General features: G+C 33.0%; 2 protein-coding genes across 2 annotated transcripts; one reads left to right on the top strand and one right to left on the bottom strand.

Annotated features, from left to right (window-relative positions):
• The first annotated feature begins 4,717 nt into the window (after positions 1–4,717).
• Positions 4,718–18,926, top strand: LOC131610237 (histidine--tRNA ligase, chloroplastic/mitochondrial). Its single transcript, XM_058882130.1, has 12 exons — positions 4,718–5,105; positions 5,210–5,305; positions 6,474–6,562; positions 6,729–6,858; positions 7,253–7,345; positions 7,975–8,049; positions 8,395–8,512; positions 9,119–9,261; positions 10,055–10,183; positions 11,354–11,517; positions 11,968–16,626; positions 18,456–18,926. Exons 1-11 carry the CDS (start codon positions 4,776–4,778, stop codon positions 12,104–12,106), a joined length of 1,506 nt encoding a protein of 501 aa, XP_058738113.1. The 5' UTR covers positions 4,718–4,775; the 3' UTR covers positions 12,107–16,626; positions 18,456–18,926.
• LOC131610238 (glucomannan 4-beta-mannosyltransferase 1) lies at positions 13,899–17,782 on the bottom strand. The gene is made up of 9 exons (XM_058882131.1): positions 17,217–17,782; positions 16,497–16,595; positions 16,133–16,385; positions 15,924–16,034; positions 15,705–15,841; positions 15,485–15,598; positions 15,172–15,371; positions 14,889–15,089; positions 13,899–14,149 (listed from the first exon to the last, which is right to left on the bottom strand). The coding sequence occupies exons 1-9, from the start codon at positions 17,529–17,531 to the stop codon at positions 13,990–13,992; spliced, it is 1,590 nt and encodes a 529-aa protein (XP_058738114.1). The 5' UTR covers positions 17,532–17,782; the 3' UTR covers positions 13,899–13,989.
• Positions 18,927–22,953: the final 4,027 nt, after the last annotated feature.

Below are 22,953 nucleotides of genomic sequence, written 5' to 3'. Positions count from 1 at the left end.
GACCTAACCTATCTTACCACTGTAACATTATAAACATCATCATACATGATCTCTCGTCGTCGCGGGCAAGCCCTAACCACCTTAACTGTTATAAACTTACTAAGACCTTTGAGTGTGCACCTGTACTTTTTGATCTGTACAAGCCTGGATTTGTATGAAGGCACTAGAAATTCTAGCTCTGTCCATAGCAACTTCCACCCAATTGTACGGAAGTCATTTTGGAGAAAAGAATCTCCTTCTTTTTTACTGTTGGATTGCCATTCCCGACCATAACCGTACAAATATGACAACCTAAAATCTTCAAACCTTCACAAAACATTTATTAGAAATAAACCTCCTCACACATATCTCACACCTAAGGCTGCAAATCTAAACCAAACGACAATGGTATAAGCTAGAGGGACTAAGATGAAGAGAAATTTCAGTTGCAAACTCAAAATTAAAACTCTAAATGCGTTTTGAAAGTTTGAGAGAGAAATGTATTATGTGTTCTAAATCATAGATGATATGAAAGGGAATTTGATCCGAAGTTTCTGATGCTTTTCAAGAATCTCAAATAAGGAATAAGTTAAATTAGATCGAGAGAAATCATAAAATAACTCTTTTATGTCTGAGTCTGATTCAGATTCGGCTCTTGGATGAATTTTTACACCAGATCCTTTAATGTTGGACATCAGCGTCACATTAACTTGTTCTTTTTCGGAGTCATCTTCTGGAGAATCAGAATCATCCCATGTTACCATAAGTCCTTTCTTCTTATTTTTTTTGAAAAACTTCTCCTTTGGATTCTCCTTCTGGAGCTTTGGACACTTGTTCTTGTAATGGTCCGACTCTTTGCACTCAGAACAAGTAACTTCTTTGCTGATATCGGACTTCCTTAGCCTAGAAGTTGACTCGAAGCGACCACATGTCCTTCTAGCTCTTCTTAACTTGTAGCCTTACTTCCTTTTTCAGAGTTGGTTAACACTTCTGAAAAGAAGCGATAATTCATCTTCATCAGAATTTTCTAATGAATCTTATTCCTCTCCAGCTTAAAGAGCTTTAGTTTTTTCAGACTTTCTGGCATACATTAGAGCAATAAATTTTCCTTTTTTTTTTTAGGTTTATCTTGTTCCATATCTCTTGACTTCTTAAAGAAACTCTTCAAGAGATTTGTTGTTAAGATCTTTGGCAAGTTTGAGTGCAATTACCATTGACCTTCATTTTGATGGCAGACTTCTGATAATTTTCTTCACATGATATGAAGTGGAATACCCTTTGTTGAGGACTTTAACACCTGCAAAAATGTTTGAAACCTTGAAAACATGTTATCGACAGTTTCATCATCTTCCATCTTGAAAGTTTCATATTTTTGAATCAAGGTAATATCCTTGGTCCCCTTTACTTGAGCATTGTCTTCGTGAGTCATTAAAAAAGAATCAAATATAGACTTAACAGAGTTTCAATTTGTTATCTCTTCATACTCTGTATAAGAAATCGCATTCAACAAAATGGTTCTAGCTTTGTGATGATTCCTATACTCTTTCTTTTGTTGGTTGTTCACATTTCTTCTTTTGACCCTGTTTCTACTTGCATCAACAGGATGTTCGTAGCCATCAACTACCATATCTCATAGATCAACATCATATCCAAGAAAGAAACTTTCTATTTTATCATTCCAGTAATCAAATCTTTCTCCATCAAAGATTGGAGATTTAGCATTGTAGTGTTATCTTTCATTGACAAGTGGTGGCAACGGTGGTGGATTAGCCATAGTGTTTCATAGAAAAAAATTCTGGATCTTTATCTGACACAGTTAAGTGTTTACTACTAGAACCGGAACTCTGATGTCAATTGAAGGTGCGTAAAACACAAGAAATAAGGGGAGGGGGGTTGAATTGAGTTTCAAGGTTTGAAAGAATTTCTTCCCAAATCAAAAACACAAGAACAAAAATAAATAACACAATTATTTTTATCCTGGTTCACTGTTAGTGATTTTGCCTTATCAACGGGGACTTAATCCACTAAAACCAAACTTATCACAAAACCACAATAAAGACTACTGTCAATATTGCAAACCACAACAAAGACCAAATGTCACTTGTTGCAAACCACAAGGACAAACTGACAGTGTCTTCTTGAGAATTCTGACTACAACCCTAGTCTCTTAAGGAACTAACAACTTCACTCGTTGAATACAAAGATTTTGTGTTTACAAAGCTGCTTCTTGAAAGCAGATTACATAAGTTTGAAATACAATAAAATAACACAAAAGTGTTAAGCAGGTATCAAACAAAAGCTCATTTACTGCAAGTTAACGAATAAAAGTTCACTTGCTTACAAAACTGTACAAAGAAAAGACCAGAGTGATTTTAGCAACACTTCAACATTAGTTTTGTAATGTTCAGAGTTGTAACAGCGTTCCAACGTCTCTTTAATTCTTCTTCTAAATCTTCTTTTTATAGCAAAGGAAGAGAAGTCCGTTGAAGGATAGAATTGGAATATGCAATTCCAGCTGTATGGTTCCAACGACCAGTGAGAGAGTGGTAGACAATACTGTACAGTAGCTAGTATTGACTTGGTGCCACCCTAGAAAGAGTAGATACCACTTATTATTTCCTCACGTGAATTCAAATTTTATCTCCCGTCTTCTAATCTATAGAGGCTTCAGATAGTAGATGTTGAATCATGTTTAGAAGGATCAAATTATTGAATTACCAGAACCTAAGTCTTTACAGTCTTCGGAACTTGTTCAAACAGAACATTGTCTTCAGCACTTGGTCTTTTGAAACTTCAGAACATAAGTCTTTAGAGTCTTCAGAACTTGTTCACTCAAAACCTTGTATTTAGAGTCTTCAGCACTTGGTCTTTAAATCTTCAGAGCCTAAGTCTTCAGAACTTGTTCATCCATAACCTTGTCTTCAGAATCTTCAGCACTTGGTCTTATGAATTTTTGTCTTCAGAATCTTCAGAATTTCTTGTTCCAGAACGTTGTCTTTAGAACTTGATTAACAAAATCTCAAGACTAGAGGAGGTCCCAAAAGCTCTTTCATGAGAGTCTCGATCAAAAGCTCTATTACTAATATTCATCAAAACCGTTGTTATACAAGCATTCTTGAACTTGGCTGAATTTATAAACACACTGATTTCTTTCAAAGTCGAAGTGTGCTTTGTTTAAAATATGATGGCGTCACACGTTTTTTCTTCAAAGTTAGAACCTGTTAGCAAAAGTTACACACTAGACATAAAATGTTAGAGTACTAAATTATTCTCTAAGATATCATGTAATGTTATTTTCAAAACCTAAGGTCTGGTGCAGAACCAAACTTGTTCTTACAAGTCCAATATAGACCGTTTCTAAATTTAATATTAAACTTGTTTGTTTCATTTTTTTTTAAAATGATTTTGATAGTTGTTTACGGTGATTTCCGGTAAACAACCGATAGTCCTCCAAACTATAAATATACTTTGGTTACTCGCAGGATCGACTAGATTGATCCTAGGACATAGTCAAATAGTTGTCTTTCGAGATAATTTGGTTCATATTTGTTGGTCTTTTGCTTCGAAACTTGGTTATAGTATGAACATGTAAATAACTTGCGACGTAAACTAACAAAGAATGTACACAACTGAAACATAAACTGGTTATAAATGTAAGTGAAACTTTGACGAGAAGATAAAGGAATGTAATTTTCAGAAACGTAAAGTACAGAAATGTAAAGTGCAATAATGTAAAGACTTATCGAAAAGAAAACTGGAATTGAAGGAAAGACTGGGCGAAAAGTAAAAGAAATTTAAAGACACTTTGATTCTGTAAATAGAAATACAAACATATTAAAAGTGTGGTGTCATACGTACATTTCTCAGCGAACTCTTTCTCTTAACACTCGATACTTGAGTGATTTGTGAGTGACTTGTACAAAATGAACACCCTGGATCTTGATACTAAGACCCTTATTTATACTAATTCGACCCTAACGGTCCTACGCTAACGAAATGCCACGTTGCTCACATGCATGCGTTTCGAATTCCTGGGGCGCCATCTGTCCTTGTTCGGTTACGCAGAATATTTCGAAATTCAAATCCTCCCGCCTGAATCCTCTTTCGATACGTGGCAACGTGATCTTTAACGAGAATGCAACGAAATACTCTAAGCTTCAGTACTCTTGTATTTCGAAAAACGCTTAAGTCTCAAAGACAATCTATCTCGATTCAGCTTCGATTTCAATCATCTTCATCATAAATAACATCCTCGGAAATAGCCTTTAAAAAACCATTTATTCTCAGGAATGACCATCGAAAGCCATTTTATTCTTCGAACTCTAATTCTTCAAGAAACATATTCTTCAATCGAAATCTCCGGCTAACAATAGTATTATTATTTTTTTGTTTAAAAAAATTTACAATTTTTTAAAAATAAAGCTTCAAATAAAAAAATTAAAATAGTTTTTTAAATGTTATTTTAAAAAACCATTTTACTATTATTATTTTTGAATATTAATAATTTCAAAAATCATTTAAATTAAAAACTATATTAAATATTTTTTCAAAAAAAATAATGTTTTAAATATATTTTTCTAATTTTTTTAAATTTTAACTAAACTTCAAAAATATATATATTATATTTATGTTACTTGATATGCAGATTAATTTTATAATTTTTAAAAAAATAAATTTAATTTATTTTATAATATTTTAAAAATATAAACTTAAAAAAAAAAAAAAAGTAAAACCCATCATCTCTTTGGTTCAGAAAGAACTCTCTTCCGTCGATAAGCCAAGCTTCAGTCACAACCATGCCTGCAATTCCATTTTCAAGCTCCTTCTTCGTTTTACAACCTCGCTTCAATTACCACATTACCCCTATCTTCCGTTCCCTTTCATTCCAACTCTCTTCATCTCCGTTCCCTTTCAATGCCAACTCCTCCAGCGTCAGACTCCACTGTGCTCTCTCCCAAGCCGCCGAGACAGAATCTCCGAGCGGCGGTCGGTCAGGTGCTTTATCTCCCCGTCCTCCGGTCACCGGAGAAGTTAAGAAAATCGACGTGAATCCTCCCAAGGGTACGCGTGATTTCCCGCCTGAAGACATGCGGTTGCGCAACTGGCTATTTAATAATTTCAAAGAGGTATTTGGTTTTTTATTCAAATTGATCAATGAAGTTCAGTCAGAGTTAGTTTATGGTTAAGCTTGATTAGTGTTTTTGTTTTTGTGGTTTGTTGTGATGATTAGGTTTCAAGGCTGTATGGATTTGAGGAGATTGATTTTCCGGTTCTTGAGTCGGAGGCATTGTTCACTAGGAAAGCTGGGGAGGAGATTAAGGACCAGGTAACTCTTTAGCTATATTGTTTTTGCTTACACTTATGCTATGTTTGGGTTAATGGAATAAGGTTATGGTAAAGAGAGGATGAAATGGGGCGGAACATGATGGAATGCATTCCATCCAATTCCATCAATTGGGCGGAATAACAATTGTGTTTCATTCCATCTTGAAATATTCAAACAATGGAATGAGCATCTATTATGCTCCGCTCCGTTCCGCTCCTTTTCAATATGTTCCATTCTGCTTCGTTTTAAAATATCCAAACATAGCCTTAGTCTCTTTTAGTCCTTCACTCCAAGTTAGCGATTGACCGTTGGTTTAGCATTTGCTTGTTTCAAATTAGGGTGAGTTTAGTTCAACGGGGAGGGGAGGGAATTCAAAAGAAGGGAGGGTGAGAGGAGAGATTTTGAATGTGTCATGCTGGGTTATAGAGGAAGAGAGGATATTTTAATGAAGGGAAAGTATAAATTTACTTTTTCCATCGTTTTAATATTGAATGTTACATGAATAAAATTAGATTTAACTTTAGATTGTTTTAATATTGTCCTTGTTATTCTGCATGCTACTTATGGACAGATAGCATTGTGAGAACCAGACAATATGTTATGTACACTGAGTCCTGTTAGCGTTTTGCTGTTCTTTGACTCCAATGGGAGTTAGCATTTGCTTGAATAGAGCCATGATGGGTCCGTAAGGTATTTTAGAGGTAATTCACTTAGTTCTCCTAGTTTAGCAACTATTTTATTGAGGGAAATGCTAACGAGTGTCCTAAGGGCGTTCTTTAAGGACCTAAAAGAGTAAGTTTTTACGGAAATTTGTGTATTCAATGCATTGAAAATTGAAATGTTTAGCTTTTTCAAAGAATAATTTCTTTATTTGGAATTCTTAAAGTGCACTTAGAGTACTCGTTAGCAAGACCTTATATTTAGGCATGTTAAACCCATTCATAGATGAATAGCTGATGAGTACGTGTGTGAGATGTAGCAATAGTCTTTCTGTGATGCTTTGTGCTTTGATGGAAGTTGCGTGACACCAACAACATTCTTGAATTGTTCTTCAAAAACATACCATTGTCATAGCAAATTTTTACAAAAAATAAGTTCCATTAATAGAGAAGAAAAGAAAATACATCAAGAACTTTTTAATGAAACATCAAACTATATAATTGTGCAGCTTTACTGTTTTGAAGACCGGGGTAATCGCCGTGTTGCATTGAGGCCTGAACTTACTCCTTCTTTGGCAAGGCTGGTGATACAGAAAGGGTAAAGTTCATTTTGATATGCCCATTTTAGCTTTACTTGCATCTGCAGTTTTGATCGTATATCTATCTAAAAATTACACATCAACCTATATATAACTACTTTTGTTTTCTTGAGTGTGAATATCGACTTCTTATTTTTTTTTATTGCTCTTTTTCTTCTTTTTCAGGAAGTCCGTATCACTACCATTGAAGTGGTTCACCGTTGGACAATGTTGGCGGTATGAGAGAATGACAAGGGGGCGTCGCCGTGAGCACTACCAGTGGAATATGGATATCATTGGTGTTCCTGGGGTAATGGTAAGTAAGCGCTGCCTGGTATACACATCTTTTTATGTAATGAGGTCAAATGCTTCATGATTGATCCAGGAAGCTTGCTTCGAGATTTTATTAGTTCATATAGAATGACATTTAAATATGTTAATGTAGCAGTTATAGGTCAGATATTCTTTGATGAGTTAATGCTCTTATTTCATTCTTCCACCTTTCTCTTCTAACAGTAGATGAACCTGCTCCTTCTTTTCGTAGTTGAGTCTCAAAGTAATGAAGATGTTCCTCATAATACGTCATGAAATGAGTTGTCTTTGGATAAACTTTTGTGACTAGCTCATATTATCTGCTTTATTTAAAAAACTTATACTATGGTAATAATAATATTATTGAACGCATACTATTGCTTATTTTCATGTTGTAGGCTGAAGCAGAGCTTATATCTTCCATTGTTACTTTCTTCAAAAGAATAGGAATTACAGAATCAGATGTTGGATTTAAGGTTTCTAGTCGAAAGGTGCGGGTTTTATTTTCCTTTTATGAATGATGAACCAAGTTTCGTTCCACAGTGCTGTTTTATTGCATTTCCTCTTTTCCACAAGAGTTACATGATCAAGGGTTTTGTATTAATTAATTAATATTACTTAAAGACACACCAAATGCCATGTACTCATGTATGCTCCTAAAAGCTGGTAATTTTTAGTTGAAATTTGAAAAGTTATTGCTGACTGTAGATTTAATAGATGTGTGTTAAGAGCAGCAATAGTGGGCTGAAGGTTTATTGCAGTCATATTGTGTTGTCACAGCTTGGTTAAATTGTGCAAGGACTCAGGAATACTATAGATCTACTCCCTATGTATGTGGACAATATTACGTTTTTAAAGTCCTTGCTATGTTGTTATTGAGGATTCTTTTTGGCAGCACACTTGCTTTTTTCCATGTAATGATGCAATTATCACATGTTGTGAAGTGTCATAATTTTGTTCACCTCATTTTTGCTTGTAGTTTGTTTCATTTTTGTAGGTTAGCACAGTTTGCAAAAAATAACATCTAATCATTTCATTTTAACCTATTCATGTGATTCTCGGTATGGCTTTTTGTTTAACGATATCCTTTCACTCTGTTATATATCTTTCTTCGTTGCAGGTTCTACAAGAAGTATTGAAGTCATATTCAATACCTGAAAATATGTTTGGCAAAGTCTGCGTCATTATTGATAAAGTGAGTTATGCATATTGGTGTTATTTGGGTTTATCTTATAACTGTAGATGGAGCTCTAAGATTCCCGATCCTTGTTTGTTCCCAAAAAGCAAAGATGATTAGGCGATCATGATAGCCATCCTAAGGGTTTTTGTTTTTTTTGTAGACTTTTACATGTGAATTTTTAATGGTATTTTTTTGGGTCCTAAGCTGTCATATGGGGTGGTTATCCATTATTCTGTTATTTTAGATCCATGCAACTTTTACCATACTAATATTTCATGTCTATTTCTGTAACTGCTGAAATTTTATATTCTGACATGAACATTGTATTTAATAAAAAATGTCATTTAAAATTTTGTCTAGATTGAGAAAATTCCAGTTGATGAGATAAAGAAAGAGTTGAATGCTGTTGGTCTATCACAGGAGGCTGTCCAGGATCTATTGCAAGTTCTTTCTGTAAAGTCATTGGCCGAGTTAGAAGGTTCCCCCTTTACATTAAATTAATTCATAATATTTTCCCGCTTTATATTAAATTAATTCATAATATTTTCCAATAGTATAACAATTTTCCTGAAAGTCTTATATTTTGTATTTAATGCGTGAAAAGCACAAATAATAGTAACTTTGTGGCTGAGCCTTTGACAGTAGGTTTATGAATATAAGAACATAGATGCGAGCTCTGATGGCAATTGATGCCAGTTTATCATTTCCTAAGTCATGCATGCTAATGGAAGCGTTATTCCTTTTCGTTGTGAAGGATTGTTATTGTTTTTTCTCTTTTGATGGAAGCTACATTTTCTGAAAATATTCTAGACGAGATTTCAAAAACTTGGCGAGCTTGATAGAGTATCAGAGCTTGTGTCATTTATGCTTCGGTGGAGTATTTTCTTTGTACTTTTCTGTCGCATGTTATATCCCTCACACTAGATTAAAAAAGTCGGTTTCTTTTCATATTTCTCGAAGCCCATTTATGGCGCCGTAAAGTTCATATACTGTCTTCATTAGGTTGTTATAAACAACTTATCTGTATTAGATTGTTAAAAACAAGTGTATAACTTACATGAAATGTCACTTTGGTTGAATTTAGAGAGGCTAGGAGGCAGCGGAGAAGCAATCGCTGATCTCAAACAGCTATTCTCACTAGCTGAAAAGTTTGGTTACTCCAAATGGCTTCAATTTGATGCATCAGTTGTTCGTGGCCTTGCTTATTACACTGGTGTTGTATTCGAGGTTAGACTTTCTTCACAGCTAATACCTAATAGACAGTATTGTTTGCACTAATATAGATAGTTTAGGATCATCTTGAACAAAACTCTCGCTTGTGGCTTACCTATATTGCGTAACTTGATACATTTCTCATTGGATCATGACCTGATTTTGTGACAAGTGTATCAAAAGGTTCATTCAATAATTGAGAAGTTTTTTGGGGCTTGTATTTTCTAATTTATATTCTTTTGGCACACTTAATTGCACTGAACACGTGCATGATGAGTTGATGACAGAGTTTGGCAAATAAAGGCCTGAAGTTCATGATTAAATCCATATTCTTGGTTTAAATGAATTTTGACATAGAAAAGTGCTTTGTAATTTTTCTCAAGATATTGTGAAGTTCATACATATTCATGTAACTTGGGGGCAAAGAGTATGATACGTTCAAATTGATAAAGCCAGAGGCTTTGGCATGTAAGATCATTGGTGATAACATTATTTCATGATCTGAAGGAAGATAAAATGCATATATTGATTTCTTTCCTCTCATTCTGTAATTTTTTTCCTTAATGAATTATTTATTTTATATACTACTATATAGAGAACCTTATATACTGCTATTGCTTGATTATAATACCAAAATTTTACCAGCATTATTTTTCTTCAACCAAGTTGCATTTTTCACCATACTTCCCATTGGCATTGTTGATTGCAGTGGTTCCTATTGTTGTCATGTTGTGTTAATTTGTAGCTGTGGTATAAATTGGATGTTGTTTTTTCTTTCCTTCTTTCAAATGATTGAAATCTTCTGTAGGGTTTTGACAGAGAAGGAAAGCTCCGAGCTATATGTGGTGGTGGCCGATATGATCATTTGTTCTCAACTTTTGGTGCTGAAGACATTCCTGCTTGTGGTTTTGGATTTGGTGATGCAGTCATAGTCGAAGTAAGTCCATAACTTTTCAGTACCAGAGGAATAAGAAGCCACCATATTAAGTATAATAAACCCCTCTAGTGTTTTTATAAGAATTCCCAGGATCATGGTCTCTTGTTTATGATAATTTCCATATGGCCCAGATTATGTTTGACGAAACATCTGACCTTAATTTTTTATCCTGATACGTGGATATAAATGTGTTATTGTTTTTGGGAAAATAGACTTGCTGAAAGATTGTTTTGGGCAATGCCCATCAGGGATTTGGGAACTTAAAGTGCATTACAACGATAAAGTTATAGATGTTCTCCTTCTCCACGTGTATCAAGAAATGTATTCACAAACTTTTAATTTATAAAAATTGTTGCATGGAAATAAATACCCAAGCGAGTAATTTTACTAATGAAAAAATTGCGTTGATGCAATTTAATTCTCATTTTTCCTTGCATTTTGAATTCCTTCAAATCATGAAATTCTCCATCAAAACACAACTTTGGGGTTTACCTTGCACCATACTAGTGGGATGTATTAAATTTAGGAATGCATTCAAGTTGCAAAGGGGTACTTGGGTTTTCCTTCTGCACATGACTAATGAGTTGTGAATTTGCCTATGTGTGTTCTACTTTGTATATTAACATGATGAGAACATTGGGAAGGATTATTTTGTCTACCCAATTTCTGCTCTTCACCTATTTGGGATACACACTTCCTCTCGAGTAAATATTAACTTACCAAATTTACTGTCTTAAAAAACCTTTTCCTGAATTTTTTTCGTATTTCCATTTCATACCAGAGATTTTTATCACCAGTTAAAGGTGATATTCATCTATTAAGATGCTTTTGTTTACTCTCGAAGCTTTTTCCTACACAGTATGATGATTGGAGTTCTCAACACTGTATTATCTGGCTTATTGCATTACAGTCCAAATTTTAGTTGTTAATGCTGATTTTTGCTGCCAATTAATATATATATATATATATATATATATATATATATATATATATATATATATATATATATATATATATATATTAAAGGCCAAACGAAAATAATATATTAAAAACTATTTAGCACAAGATGTGCAAAGATAAAGCCTACTGCTATCTTAATTTTAGTACTTTTAAGTAGACTTTGTTTGCCTCCTTTTTTCAACTATGCTGAACCTTTCTTCTATGTAACAGTTGCTCAGAGAAAAGGGTCTTCTACCAGAGCTCGGCTTGCAAATAGATAACCTTGTTTGTGCCATGGATGTAGAACTTCAAGGGCATGCTGCCACAGCTGCTAACATTCTAAGAGAAAAAGGACAAAGTGTTGACTTGGTTTTGGAAAGCAAACCACTTAAATGGTATAAAATTCTTTCTGTCATTTTTGTTTAATTATTTGTCTATTATTTGACACTGTTTACTTTAGGGCTTTAAGTTATCATGCCATCATTTGATTGGTGTTGCTGACAACACCTAGTGGAAAAATACTAGGGTATTAAATTTTAATTTTCTTTTAAATTCAAAAGAGACGATGAATATGTTTTTTCGATTATAAAGTACTGAGGGTATTGACATTATTTAGGCTACACATAATCTATATCAAGAAACTACGAGGAAATAGTATAAAAAAAAATCTGTAGAAATCAAATTTATCCTAATTACAGGAAAGTACATAAATTAATTTGTACAGTAATAAAGAGAGTCAAATCATGCTAACTATGATAATTATGGAACATGACACTTTTTCTTAAATCATACTTGAAAATTCCACAAGTCTTCTGATGAGGTGTTCCCTCTTAATTCTTTTTTAGGGTGTTTAAACGTGCAGCCAGAACAAATGCCGAGCGTCTAATATTAGTAGGAAAGTCTGAGTGGCAAAGGGGTATGGTTGGTGTCAAAATTCTCTCCACTGGTGAACAGTACGAGGTTAAATTGGATGATCTAAATTAAATCTGAGTTTGAATTTTTTGTTTTATGTATTTTATTTTCATTATTGATATATCATATACCTTATTTTTTAACCTAGTCCTTCTTGAAGACTTATTTATATATACACTCACATAACCAAAGTGCACATATACAACTTTCAATGCTTATACATTTATCTATCTGCTGTTTCTATTTATATTTATTTCGAAAAGTTTAGATGCTAATGATTTGGATATGCATTTTATTTTTCAAAATAATTTAAAAACTATTTGGAGCATGGAAATAAATGGTGGGTGACCCGATAGCGAAAACCTGATAGTAGGTGGTCCACCAGATCTTAAACCAGACTCTGATACCATGTTAAGAAATGTGGATTGAGCCTAATTTATCCCTACAAAACCAGCTTATCGAGTGAGGATTGTCATTTGTCACACCACTTATAAGGACATGTTCATGCCATATATTGTCCAATGTGAAACTCTTAACACAAACCTATAAAAATTGAAAATTAAACCAAGATAGAAATAAATAAAAAACTTAGAATGTATTTTTGAAAACTGAAAGAAATTTATGGATAGAATTCTCCCCAAGGATTACTCTTAGAATTATTTTAGGGTCTAACTCAACCTTACAAAACCAACTTTTAAAAGGCGAGGGCTGCTCAAACTTTATAAATAGTATGCTGACCATATATCTAAGCAAAATGGGACCAAATTCACTCCTTCACAAGTAGGTGACTAGGGGCGGACCACCATTAAGGCGAAATTTCCAACACACCTTCTCACACTCGGTCTCAAATAGTCCAGAGCGTGGCGATGTGGGAAGCCCAACAATAGATTAGGATAAGCAATTGAGCCTAACTCAACCTTACAAAATCGGCTTGCAAGGTGAGGGATGCCCAAGCTTTATAAACACTTGCACTATGCTGGCCATATCTCTAAGCAACGTGGGACTAGGGACGGACTGCAATTAAGGCTGAATTTCCAACAGTTACCCCTCCCAAGGATCTCTCCTCTTCTTTCACAATAATTATCGAGAGTGTTACCCAAAACCATCTATTCTTCTTTCTCCTATATGCACATGATATCCCCTCTAACTACTTAACTTCCATACCTGTTTGACTAACTTATTTCTCTAACTTTTTCCTATTCCCTTTTATGCTAAAATATTGACATATTTGATGTGGCATAACTTTCGTTGATTACCTATGTAATAACAATATTGTATCTAGTGTATATGTGGGGCTTCATTCATTTATCTATTTATAAAAGCATTTCTACTTTTTGGAGAAACATAGTGAAAGAGTAGGTCTTATGTGTAAAGTTCTTTATTTTAGATCTGGTTTTACTTAAGAGATTTATAGGTTCATTTGCCTAAAATTGGAAAGTAGTCTACTGATGTATTTGATTGCTTCCCCTCCATGTGGCCTAAAGGTCGAATCATTTTCCGATGTATGAGAAATTAGAGGAGCAAGAGGAGCTTACAACATAGGATATTCCTCTTAGGCAACGTTGGAACTTGAGCATCACGTAATTGGAAGTCTAATTTCTAATTTTTTAGTACCTTTATTATTTCAATACTTTGGTTTGTTTGGCACGTTCGTCTATCCTATTGTTGCATGAGTGTTCCCCCATATTTGTTCATAACTATAATATTGCAATGTGGAACAAACAAAACACCGATTTAAGCTGCACACTATAAAATGTATATATACTTTTATTCTGCTTGGTATGCATGAATACGAAGAGTTCAAGCCACCATATGGTTTGGTTCTACTAGGCAAGTAATGACTAACTACTTCTCGGTTATATGATTATGGGTATACCGTTAATCCAATAGTTTTGCAAACACAATACACAACAGAGTGAAATACTAATAGTTTGATTGATAGTTGTCTTTAAGCTTTAGTTGGGTACAATTGTTCCCACTAGCCCAAACCCCATTGTAAAGAAAGCTCCTGCTTGCAACAATAGGTAGATGAAGAAATGATCATGTCCAAAAAACAGATCATAGATTGCACAGTGCAACATATACATCCCCACTATAATCTCCAATGGATAAATCCTGTTGAGTATATAAAGGGTCATTAGTATGCATCAGATGAAATATTAAGGAGTGATAATCAAATATTGTAACCTATGAAGCACAAACTCCGACACAGACACCACGACACGGGCACGGACACTCCGACACCGATAATGTAAAAATATAGGACACCGACACTGCTATGTATATGATAATATTTGAGTTTCATTTATCCCTCTATCATTAAAAAAAAATTAAAAATATTCTAATCAAAATTTATATTTTTAATTCTTCATTGATATCATTATTTCAAAACATGTTTAACCCTCCTTTTAGATGTGCACGAGATTTGTCCGAAAAATGTATACGGTGTGTAGAAACAAAAAGAAAAACAATTTCTTTTTGAAAAACTTGTCTGAATTGTGTGACACATGTTGTATGAGTGTCATACCAGTGTCGGACACCGCGGCACGCCTATGTCTGACTTTTTCGACACGTGTCGTACGGATGTCACACAAGTGTCGGACACCGCGACACGCCTATGTCTAGAGGTGTCCGTGCTTCATAGATTGTAACTGCATTCTCTACCATACTTTCTAAGGTCTATTACGTTATCCAAAAGTCCAAATTGTTAGAAAAGAGCAATAAACTATTAGCTGTATTCTGCTTGCTTTTTTTTTTTTTCTTCTGTATGTCATTGTTGAATGATGCAATTGGAAATCATTTTGTTGGTTAAATAAAGTACTTTCTTTAAAGAGACTAGCTACAAAGTAGTTACCTTTCTGTTATTCGAAACAATGGAGTTCTTGATGTTGATGGCTTAGCATTGTTCCTCTGTTTCCTAGCATTTCCAAGCTTCTCAGTCACAACCCATTCATTGACACGATTTGCTTCCAAGAGTCCTATAATTGCTGCCTTAGTTCGATGGAGTGACATGACATTCTCAAAGAGTATCCAGAATACTAGAAGATGCATGGATCTGTCCCATGTATAAGTCATTGAAGAATAATCAAAATAACCGAGGGAAACTGAATAAATTTAAGTTGAGGGAAACCAATTACCTTGGGGTGCAGACTGCATTTAGAATTGTAATGGTTGCTGGGATATATATGGCAATCTGCTTTTTGAGGTTGACTTCTGGAACTACCACACAAGCTGGTATGACTATGCAGTAAAAGAAAAACGTGACCCAATGTGCAACTATTTTCCTCACAAAGAAGAAAGCATAGATAAGATGGAGTCTCTTCAGAAGTGATACCCTCTGGATGTTACACATGATACAAATTTCAATCAGTTTAAGGGAGTAAATGTTGATTCTACAAGGAATTGAATTTGGTTTCAACTGTTGATGAGGAAATTAAATTTTTTACATACTTGGCAACAGAGGATTTCCTTTGTCATTTTCTTGAGGAGATTAGCTGGGCCACAAGACCACCTGTGCTGCTGAAATCTGTATGCTTTAAATGTGCTTGGTAGTTCATTTTTGACCTAGTAAACAACAATTTTCCCCCTCATGAGAATTGTGTGGTTTACGAAATATTCAAGCTTAATCACTATATTGTGCCAAAGATGTTGTCTATTATGGATAACTTACTGTTACATCACCCACAAAAACAAATTCCCAACCCTTCAGGCTTGCCCTAACTGCAAGGTCCATATCTTCCACAGTGGTTCGATCTTTCCATCCTCCAGCATCTTTTATTGCTTGAATCCGCCAGATTCCTGCTGTCCCTGCATTTTTTAAAGCAAGCTTATATAAGTTGATATAAAAATGTGCTTGTTTGAATGTAATCCGATGGGCATCTTGACTTACCATTAAATCCGAAGAATGAGTATGTTGAGGAGCCTACTTCCTGTTCAACACTGAAATGGTAATCGAGTGACATTTCTTGAAGTCGTGTCATCATACATTCCTCTGAGTTAACTGTGTAGACATGAAAGCAGTGTTACATAACTTTGATTTACTGGACTCATTAGTAAGGCATGTTGTCACATTGATGTGGCTGCAACAACTTAACTTACCAAATTTCCATCTTGCCTGAACTAAACCCAACTTAGGGTTCTCAAGAAGGTAAGGAATTGTCTTCCAAAGAAAATCTGGATCTGGTTGGAAATCTGCATCAAATATTGCTACAAACTCACAATCCTCGACATATTCCTTCTCTAATCCCTCTTTTAGGGCACCTGCCTTGTAACCATTGCGATTTGTCCTTGTTACATACTTGACATTCACACCTTTCTGCATCCATTTCTGACACTCGAATTCAACCAATTCCTGCATGTTATGAAAACACATGTTTACTAAAACTTTTCAAATTCATAGACACATAAACACATAAACATATGGGATCTTCCATGACGAGGCTTTACTAGATTAATCAGATACCCTTAAGACTTGATTTGTTGAGTCATCAAGAACTTGAACTATGAGTCTGTCAGTTGGCCAAGAAAGCCCGCACACTGCTCCAATTGAAAGCTTGTAGACCTGGAAAAGAAGTTGAGTGTTCTTAGCCAAGGTAATTCATCTCTTTTCTTTAATATTTAATGAAATTACTTTATCAATCTTAATCAGCAGTCTTTATTTTGACAAAAGTAACCAACTTGTGTAATTTTACTTCAGCATGTAGCTATGATTTATGATGTGCACGATTGCACAAGTGCTAAAATATATTAGAATAATGAATTGTGACAATCTAAAAGGACCCATTTAGTGAAGGATATTTAAAAGAGGCTAGACTTTGCTGGTGACCCTAAATAGTGCAAAAACTAACCAACCCTCTCTATCCCCAAATGAATGAATAAAATATTAGTGGTGGTTAGGAGTAAAATAACGAATTATTCAGGCCACAGTGAATGTTGAAAAACACAATATCTAGTTGATTTCTTCCCAATCATAGCAAACATTAGTATTTACAAATGATAAAATTATGTGCTTAGATTTGGTATGATTATTCAGAATTATAAACCAATAGTGACTCATCGGCCAACTTGCACTTTATTTTGGATTTGAGAAATCGGAGATTAAAGGGTAAATATGTTTACATACCAAATAAAACATTAGAATTTTATGTATGTGCTATGATATTTAACTACAAAGCAAAATTACCTCTTTCTCATTATACATAGGTATTTGGATCAACACCATGGGGTATCTTTTGTTTCTCTCTATGGTCTGTTTCATGGCATCCAACTTGTACTTGGTGTATTTTTTAATCCTCAACACCTTGACAATCAAAATTACGGCTGCCATGCCTACTCTCTCAAGAAATAGCATGACTGACATAATTGAGCATAGTATGACTGCTAGTTTTAGGAGTGGTATTACCACTGGGGCTCGTATGGATTGCCAGGCATATCGTAGACTGCTTGAAGCATATCCTGGAATCCCGGCTTCAGGCTCCTCAAAGATCAGGCTTCTCATGGTGTTTAGGGTTGTAGCTATCAGGGTATAGAGAGCCTGAAGAAGAGCCTTGAGATAAAGCCACTTTGGGGACGAGGCAATGCTGAGGGTAGTGATCAGACGTGTGTGATATGTGTAGGAGATGAAACCTTGACTTTAAATAGGAAGAACACGTTTGGTAGGAAGATGCAGACATGCATTCGGGTTAAGGTTTAATAAAGTAAAGAGACATGTTATTCATGCAAACATTGGTGTTGCAACGTAGCTAATTTTGATAGCCGGATATGTCTTTTCCTGCCGACAATTGGAACAACTGTTCTATTGTCAATGGTTTTAACGGAGTCATAATTGCTTATATCATTTGAACAAACTTTTTGGGATTATGTTATAATGTTAGTAAATAAATTGGGTAAAAGCAAACAAGATAAAGCTGGCACTTTGTGCCTTATTAATTTTTAGATGCAATGGTTTTTTTAAAATTCATTGTGTTAAGGAGCATATGATTCATAAAAACGTCATAGATTTGCTTGTATGGCCAATTTTCTTTAGAAATGCTGCTGGTTGTAGTATTTTTATTTTTTTGTGAAAACCTTTTGATACATTAGGCCAGCTTTTTTCTTTCATTTTTGTTCTTAGGAAGATATCTTGTTTCTCTTTATACTTAGTTCTTTTCCTTCTCAATAATTAATTTTTTATATTAAAACAAGAGTTTATAAGTAGATTTGAGAGTGAAGTATAAGAATGATGGGGACAATCCCTTGTTGGAAAAGTTTGACTCAGTTGTTGAAAAGCAGGACAGCTCTAAAGATTGTAATTTAGTGAGGCCAGTTTTGTAATTGAAGATATTCCATGGAAGATGCCAAATTAATGTATTTTCCTTTTTAGATAATTTTAAAGTTGAAATTTCTTTTCAGAAATTCCAATTTGATAATAATTATGTGGCAGATTACACTTAGGAATAATCACTATTATACCACACGTATTCGTTTGGACATATGTGTGCACTCAAACTGAAAATAGATGATATTTTACGGGATGCTTCCTTCATTCTGGTAAAATCTTTTGACTTCTGCTATTGGAGGTTGAAATACAATATTAAAATTATCAAGTTTATGTTTCGTGTTAGTTACAAAAGTAGTGAGGCTTCTAAATATTTTGGTTTAGAATAGTACATATTGTACATATTTAACTCTTCTATATGTTTATGGCATGTGTGAAATGGTGGCCGTCGGACAATAAATATAGGCGGAATGTTATTGGTCTGTCAGTATTGAACAGTTATGTTGTAGGGTCAGGACTTTAGCGCAACCTTAACACAAGGTCTTAATTCAAACTTGATTAACACATGAGTTATTGTTGTAAGGAGTAACTGAATCAGTTCAATTTCTTATATTATTATGCGACAGTCTTGTTTGATTTTTGATACCCTGAATACAATATTATGAGTTTCATGGAATTTTCTTAGGTCTGTATCTTGATTATGCCTTCATTCTGTTTTGATTATTTGGTTTCAACCATTAGAGTTTGTTTAGGTTAAAAAATGTGGTTGGACCTAACTTATCCCTACAAAACTGGCTAGTAGGGTGAAGATTGCCTCCACTTATATATTGTCCGATGTGAGACTTTTAACACAGCCCTTCACGCCCAGGACTAAACAACTGGAGCATGAAAATAAATGGTGGGTGGCCTGATAGCGGAAACCATAATAGGTGGCTCACCGGATCTTAAACGAGGCTTTGATACCATGTTAAGAAATGTGGTTGGGTCCAACTTATCCCTACAAAACCGACTAGTAAGGTGAGGATTACTCCCACTTATAAACACATGTTTAATCATTTGTTAAATTAAGGTGACTGAGAAGTGAGAACTTAATGGAGTTGATGCATTCAGGTTTACGGAAACGATGATATGTGCTAGTAATGTTGTGCTTGTAATAGGTTGATATGTGTTGATGAATGTTTAAATGATTCAAGCATAATTGCTAAGTGGCATGCATGTTTTTTTGCATGATATTTTGGTGAAAATAACAGTAGAACAAAATACTAAATATTTATACACGTTAGACTTTTTGCCTTTTTTGCGATGTTTCTAGTACATTTAATAGTGTTCTTTGCAGCCTTCAACATCTATATTAAGTTGAAATTTTAAGAATTGAATTTAGTCTCACGATCTTTAGAAATATAGTAAGCCCCAAGTAGTTTTCTTTATAGTGGTGGAACCACATATCTTATGCGATCTTGGCGGGTGGGAAAAGGCGGGATACAAATTAGGAAAATTAGGGTAAAGATATTAATTTTAAAGATATGTTTGAATTGATAGAATGCGACAAAATTGAGCAGAATGACATGGAAAAAGATTATGTTGTTTGAATTTATAAAAAATGAGTGCAATGGTGTGGTATATAGTGGCATTCATTCCATTTCATCCACTTCTCTTATTTTTTTATTCCCTCCAATATGGTCATAAATTTTTAATTACCAAATTATCCATATCTTACTTTTAAGAAGAAAAACACTATTCATTTCATGAAATAATTTGAAACTTTTTTTATAGCATAAGTCTATCTATTTTATTTTTAATATTTATTTTGTACTATCTCAACTTCCTTCTTATAACTCATTTTTATCCTATTAATTAATGATGGTTGTCTGGACATGTTATTCATCCGTGCAATTTTTGACTTTTTTTTTTTTTTTTCTTTTTCATTATATATTTATTATGTTATATCTCTAAATAGTATTGAATCATTCTAAAGTCACTCACTCATTAGCTTTTTTACCCTCTCTTAGGTTATATGTTATACATCTAAATAATATTACAACATGAATCATACTAAAGTCACACACACGCAGGTCATCCACGAAACACATTGAGACTATTAAAATTTAAAAATTGTTTTAGCTAGTATTTTAAGAAATTATGTTAACTAGGTTCATTAAAGTGAAAAACAAAATGAAAAATGTTCATTAAGATTAGAGTGAGGGTTGTGATTCTATGTTAATAATTGAAAAATGAAAGTAGGAAAATGTTCATTTAGATTAGAGTGAGTATTGTGATTCTATGTTAATAATTGTAAAATGAAAGTTGAAGATAGTTTATATAAACTATAAATTATAAAATATAAAATTTTAATTAACAAAACTGAATATGTTCTTAAATTAATGTTTTGTAAATACTAGTCAGAGACCCGTGCTTCCGCACGGGTGATTTTTTTCCTGGTGTATTATTTTTGTAATGATATGAATAATATAAATAAAAGGAATTATAAGCAATATGCATAATTAAAAGGAATTGTTTTATTTGAATAAAGTTAGAGTTTTATTGATTGCTCTGTTATACTCCCAATTCTTTGAAAACCTAATATCCATAGGAATCGTTTTGAAATTTGAAAATAAATACTTTAGTTTTCAAATAAAAGTCATTATTGTTTAAAATAAAATAGGCATTGTATTGAAATTGGCCCTTAAGATTAAACATTATTATCTTATTCATGTGCTAATTTTGTGTGTAATAAAGAACCATATAAAAAAGGACATGTGAGTTGGAGAAAAAATAAAATTTTAACAAATACAAATGTAAAATTTTAAATATAAATGAAAAATATGAAATAATTTACTTAATTGTAAATTTAACAATAATTATATAGAAAACAATGGTCCACAAAAAAATGTTTAAGATAGGTTAAGAACACAATAGCAAAATTGGGTCAGGTAATTTAATAATTGACGGTCCAACTAAATGAAAAATGATCATATAAATTCAATTATATTAAATAATCATATAAAAAATACTATAAGATGGAGATAATAAAAATGAAATATTAACATTTAAAAATAAAAAATTATCTCTCAATTAATAGTAATTGTTGATTAAAATAAAATAGCTACTATGTTGATAATGACCCGTGAAATAAAAAAATAATTTGATGCGATATAAAATATATTTAAAAACAAATGTAAAATAAACAATAATCATGGAAATTTAATTGTATTAAATAATGATAAAAAATCGTGAGATGGAGAAAAAAATAAAAATAAAGATATTATCTCTCAAATAAAGACAATGATTGATTAAAATAAAATAGACATTATGTTGATAGTGACCCGTGAGATAATAAATAAATAAATAGAGAAAAAAATTAAAATGAAAGTAAGAAAGTGTGAAAAAATGTGAGAGAAATTTGAAATTTTAATTAAGATAGAGAAAATGTGTAATGATCGATTAAAAAAAATTAAATATTGAGTTGATAATGGCCCGTGAAATAATTAAATATTTTTGAAAATAATAATTAAATGATCGATTATTAATATTTTTTGCGATAATAGATAAATGTTGAAAAATTAAAATGAAAGTATGGAAAAATGAAATGCGAAAGAAATTTGAAATTTTTAGTAAGATTAAAATTTAAAAATAGATTATTAATATTTTTTGTGATAATAAATAAATTAAGAAAAATTAAAATGAAAGTAAGAAAGTGTGGGAAAATGAAATGTAAAAGAAATTTAAATATGACTTCCATCATCCATGGCTTACATGTGATGTCATTGTTTACTAAAAAAAAACATGTGATGTTATCATTCATGGAATAAAGTTGTAGGGAAAATGTTATTTAATTCGGACCAATGAAAAGTTAACACTTGGGGCATCCATTCAATAAAGTTGAAAGAGTGAATACTTAATTTGTTAGTTACAAAAATGACCTTTTATTAGTGTAAATAAATTTTGGTGAAAGGGTAATTTAGGCAATTTGGTCAATCTACTATTAATGAATAGATAGTAGATAGATAGTAGAAGGGTAGAAAAAGAATAAAAAATTATAATTATTTCATGTGTTGATTTTTCAAACAATTGAATGAAAATTTTATCCCCTTCCATCATAAAATACTAAACAATGGGAAAAAAATCATCATTCTACTCCGCAAGTGAGAGAAAATAAATTAAAAAAGAGATAAAAAGAAAGTTTGAAAAAGGTAGGAAAATGGAAGTTAGAGGATGCAATTTCACAAATTAATGGTGGTGTATGATGAGAGAAGTCCCACTAATAGACTCTAAAAACTGGAATTTAGTGCCGCAAGTTTTGTAGTTGAAGTTATTTCATGGAATTCACCAAAATAATCTATTTTCCTAGGTAAATAATTTCAAAATTGAAATATCTTTTTAGCAATTCCAAATTATGCGCTCTGACGTGAAGATAAATATGAAGTAGATTACACTAAGAAAGTAATCTCTATTCTACAACGCCTATTCATTTGGATAAACTGAGGCAAATATTGTCTATATTGAACTTGAGTGCACACAAAATTTTAAGACTGAGTATTTATGAGCATGCTTCCTTATCAATGAAATGTATGTTACAAGTAATGTTCATTCTTGTAAGATCTTTTGACTTTATTGATGGTTTAAATAAAGTATCAATTTGAAATAAATAGTGTCTCAAATAAAT

This window comes from Vicia villosa, linkage group LG6 (genome assembly GCF_029867415.1).
Source record: "Vicia villosa cultivar HV-30 ecotype Madison, WI linkage group LG6, Vvil1.0, whole genome shotgun sequence".
In the NCBI taxonomy this organism is placed as follows: domain Eukaryota; kingdom Viridiplantae; phylum Streptophyta; class Magnoliopsida; order Fabales; family Fabaceae; genus Vicia; species Vicia villosa.
This window is presented reverse-complemented; position numbering and strand designations above follow the sequence as displayed.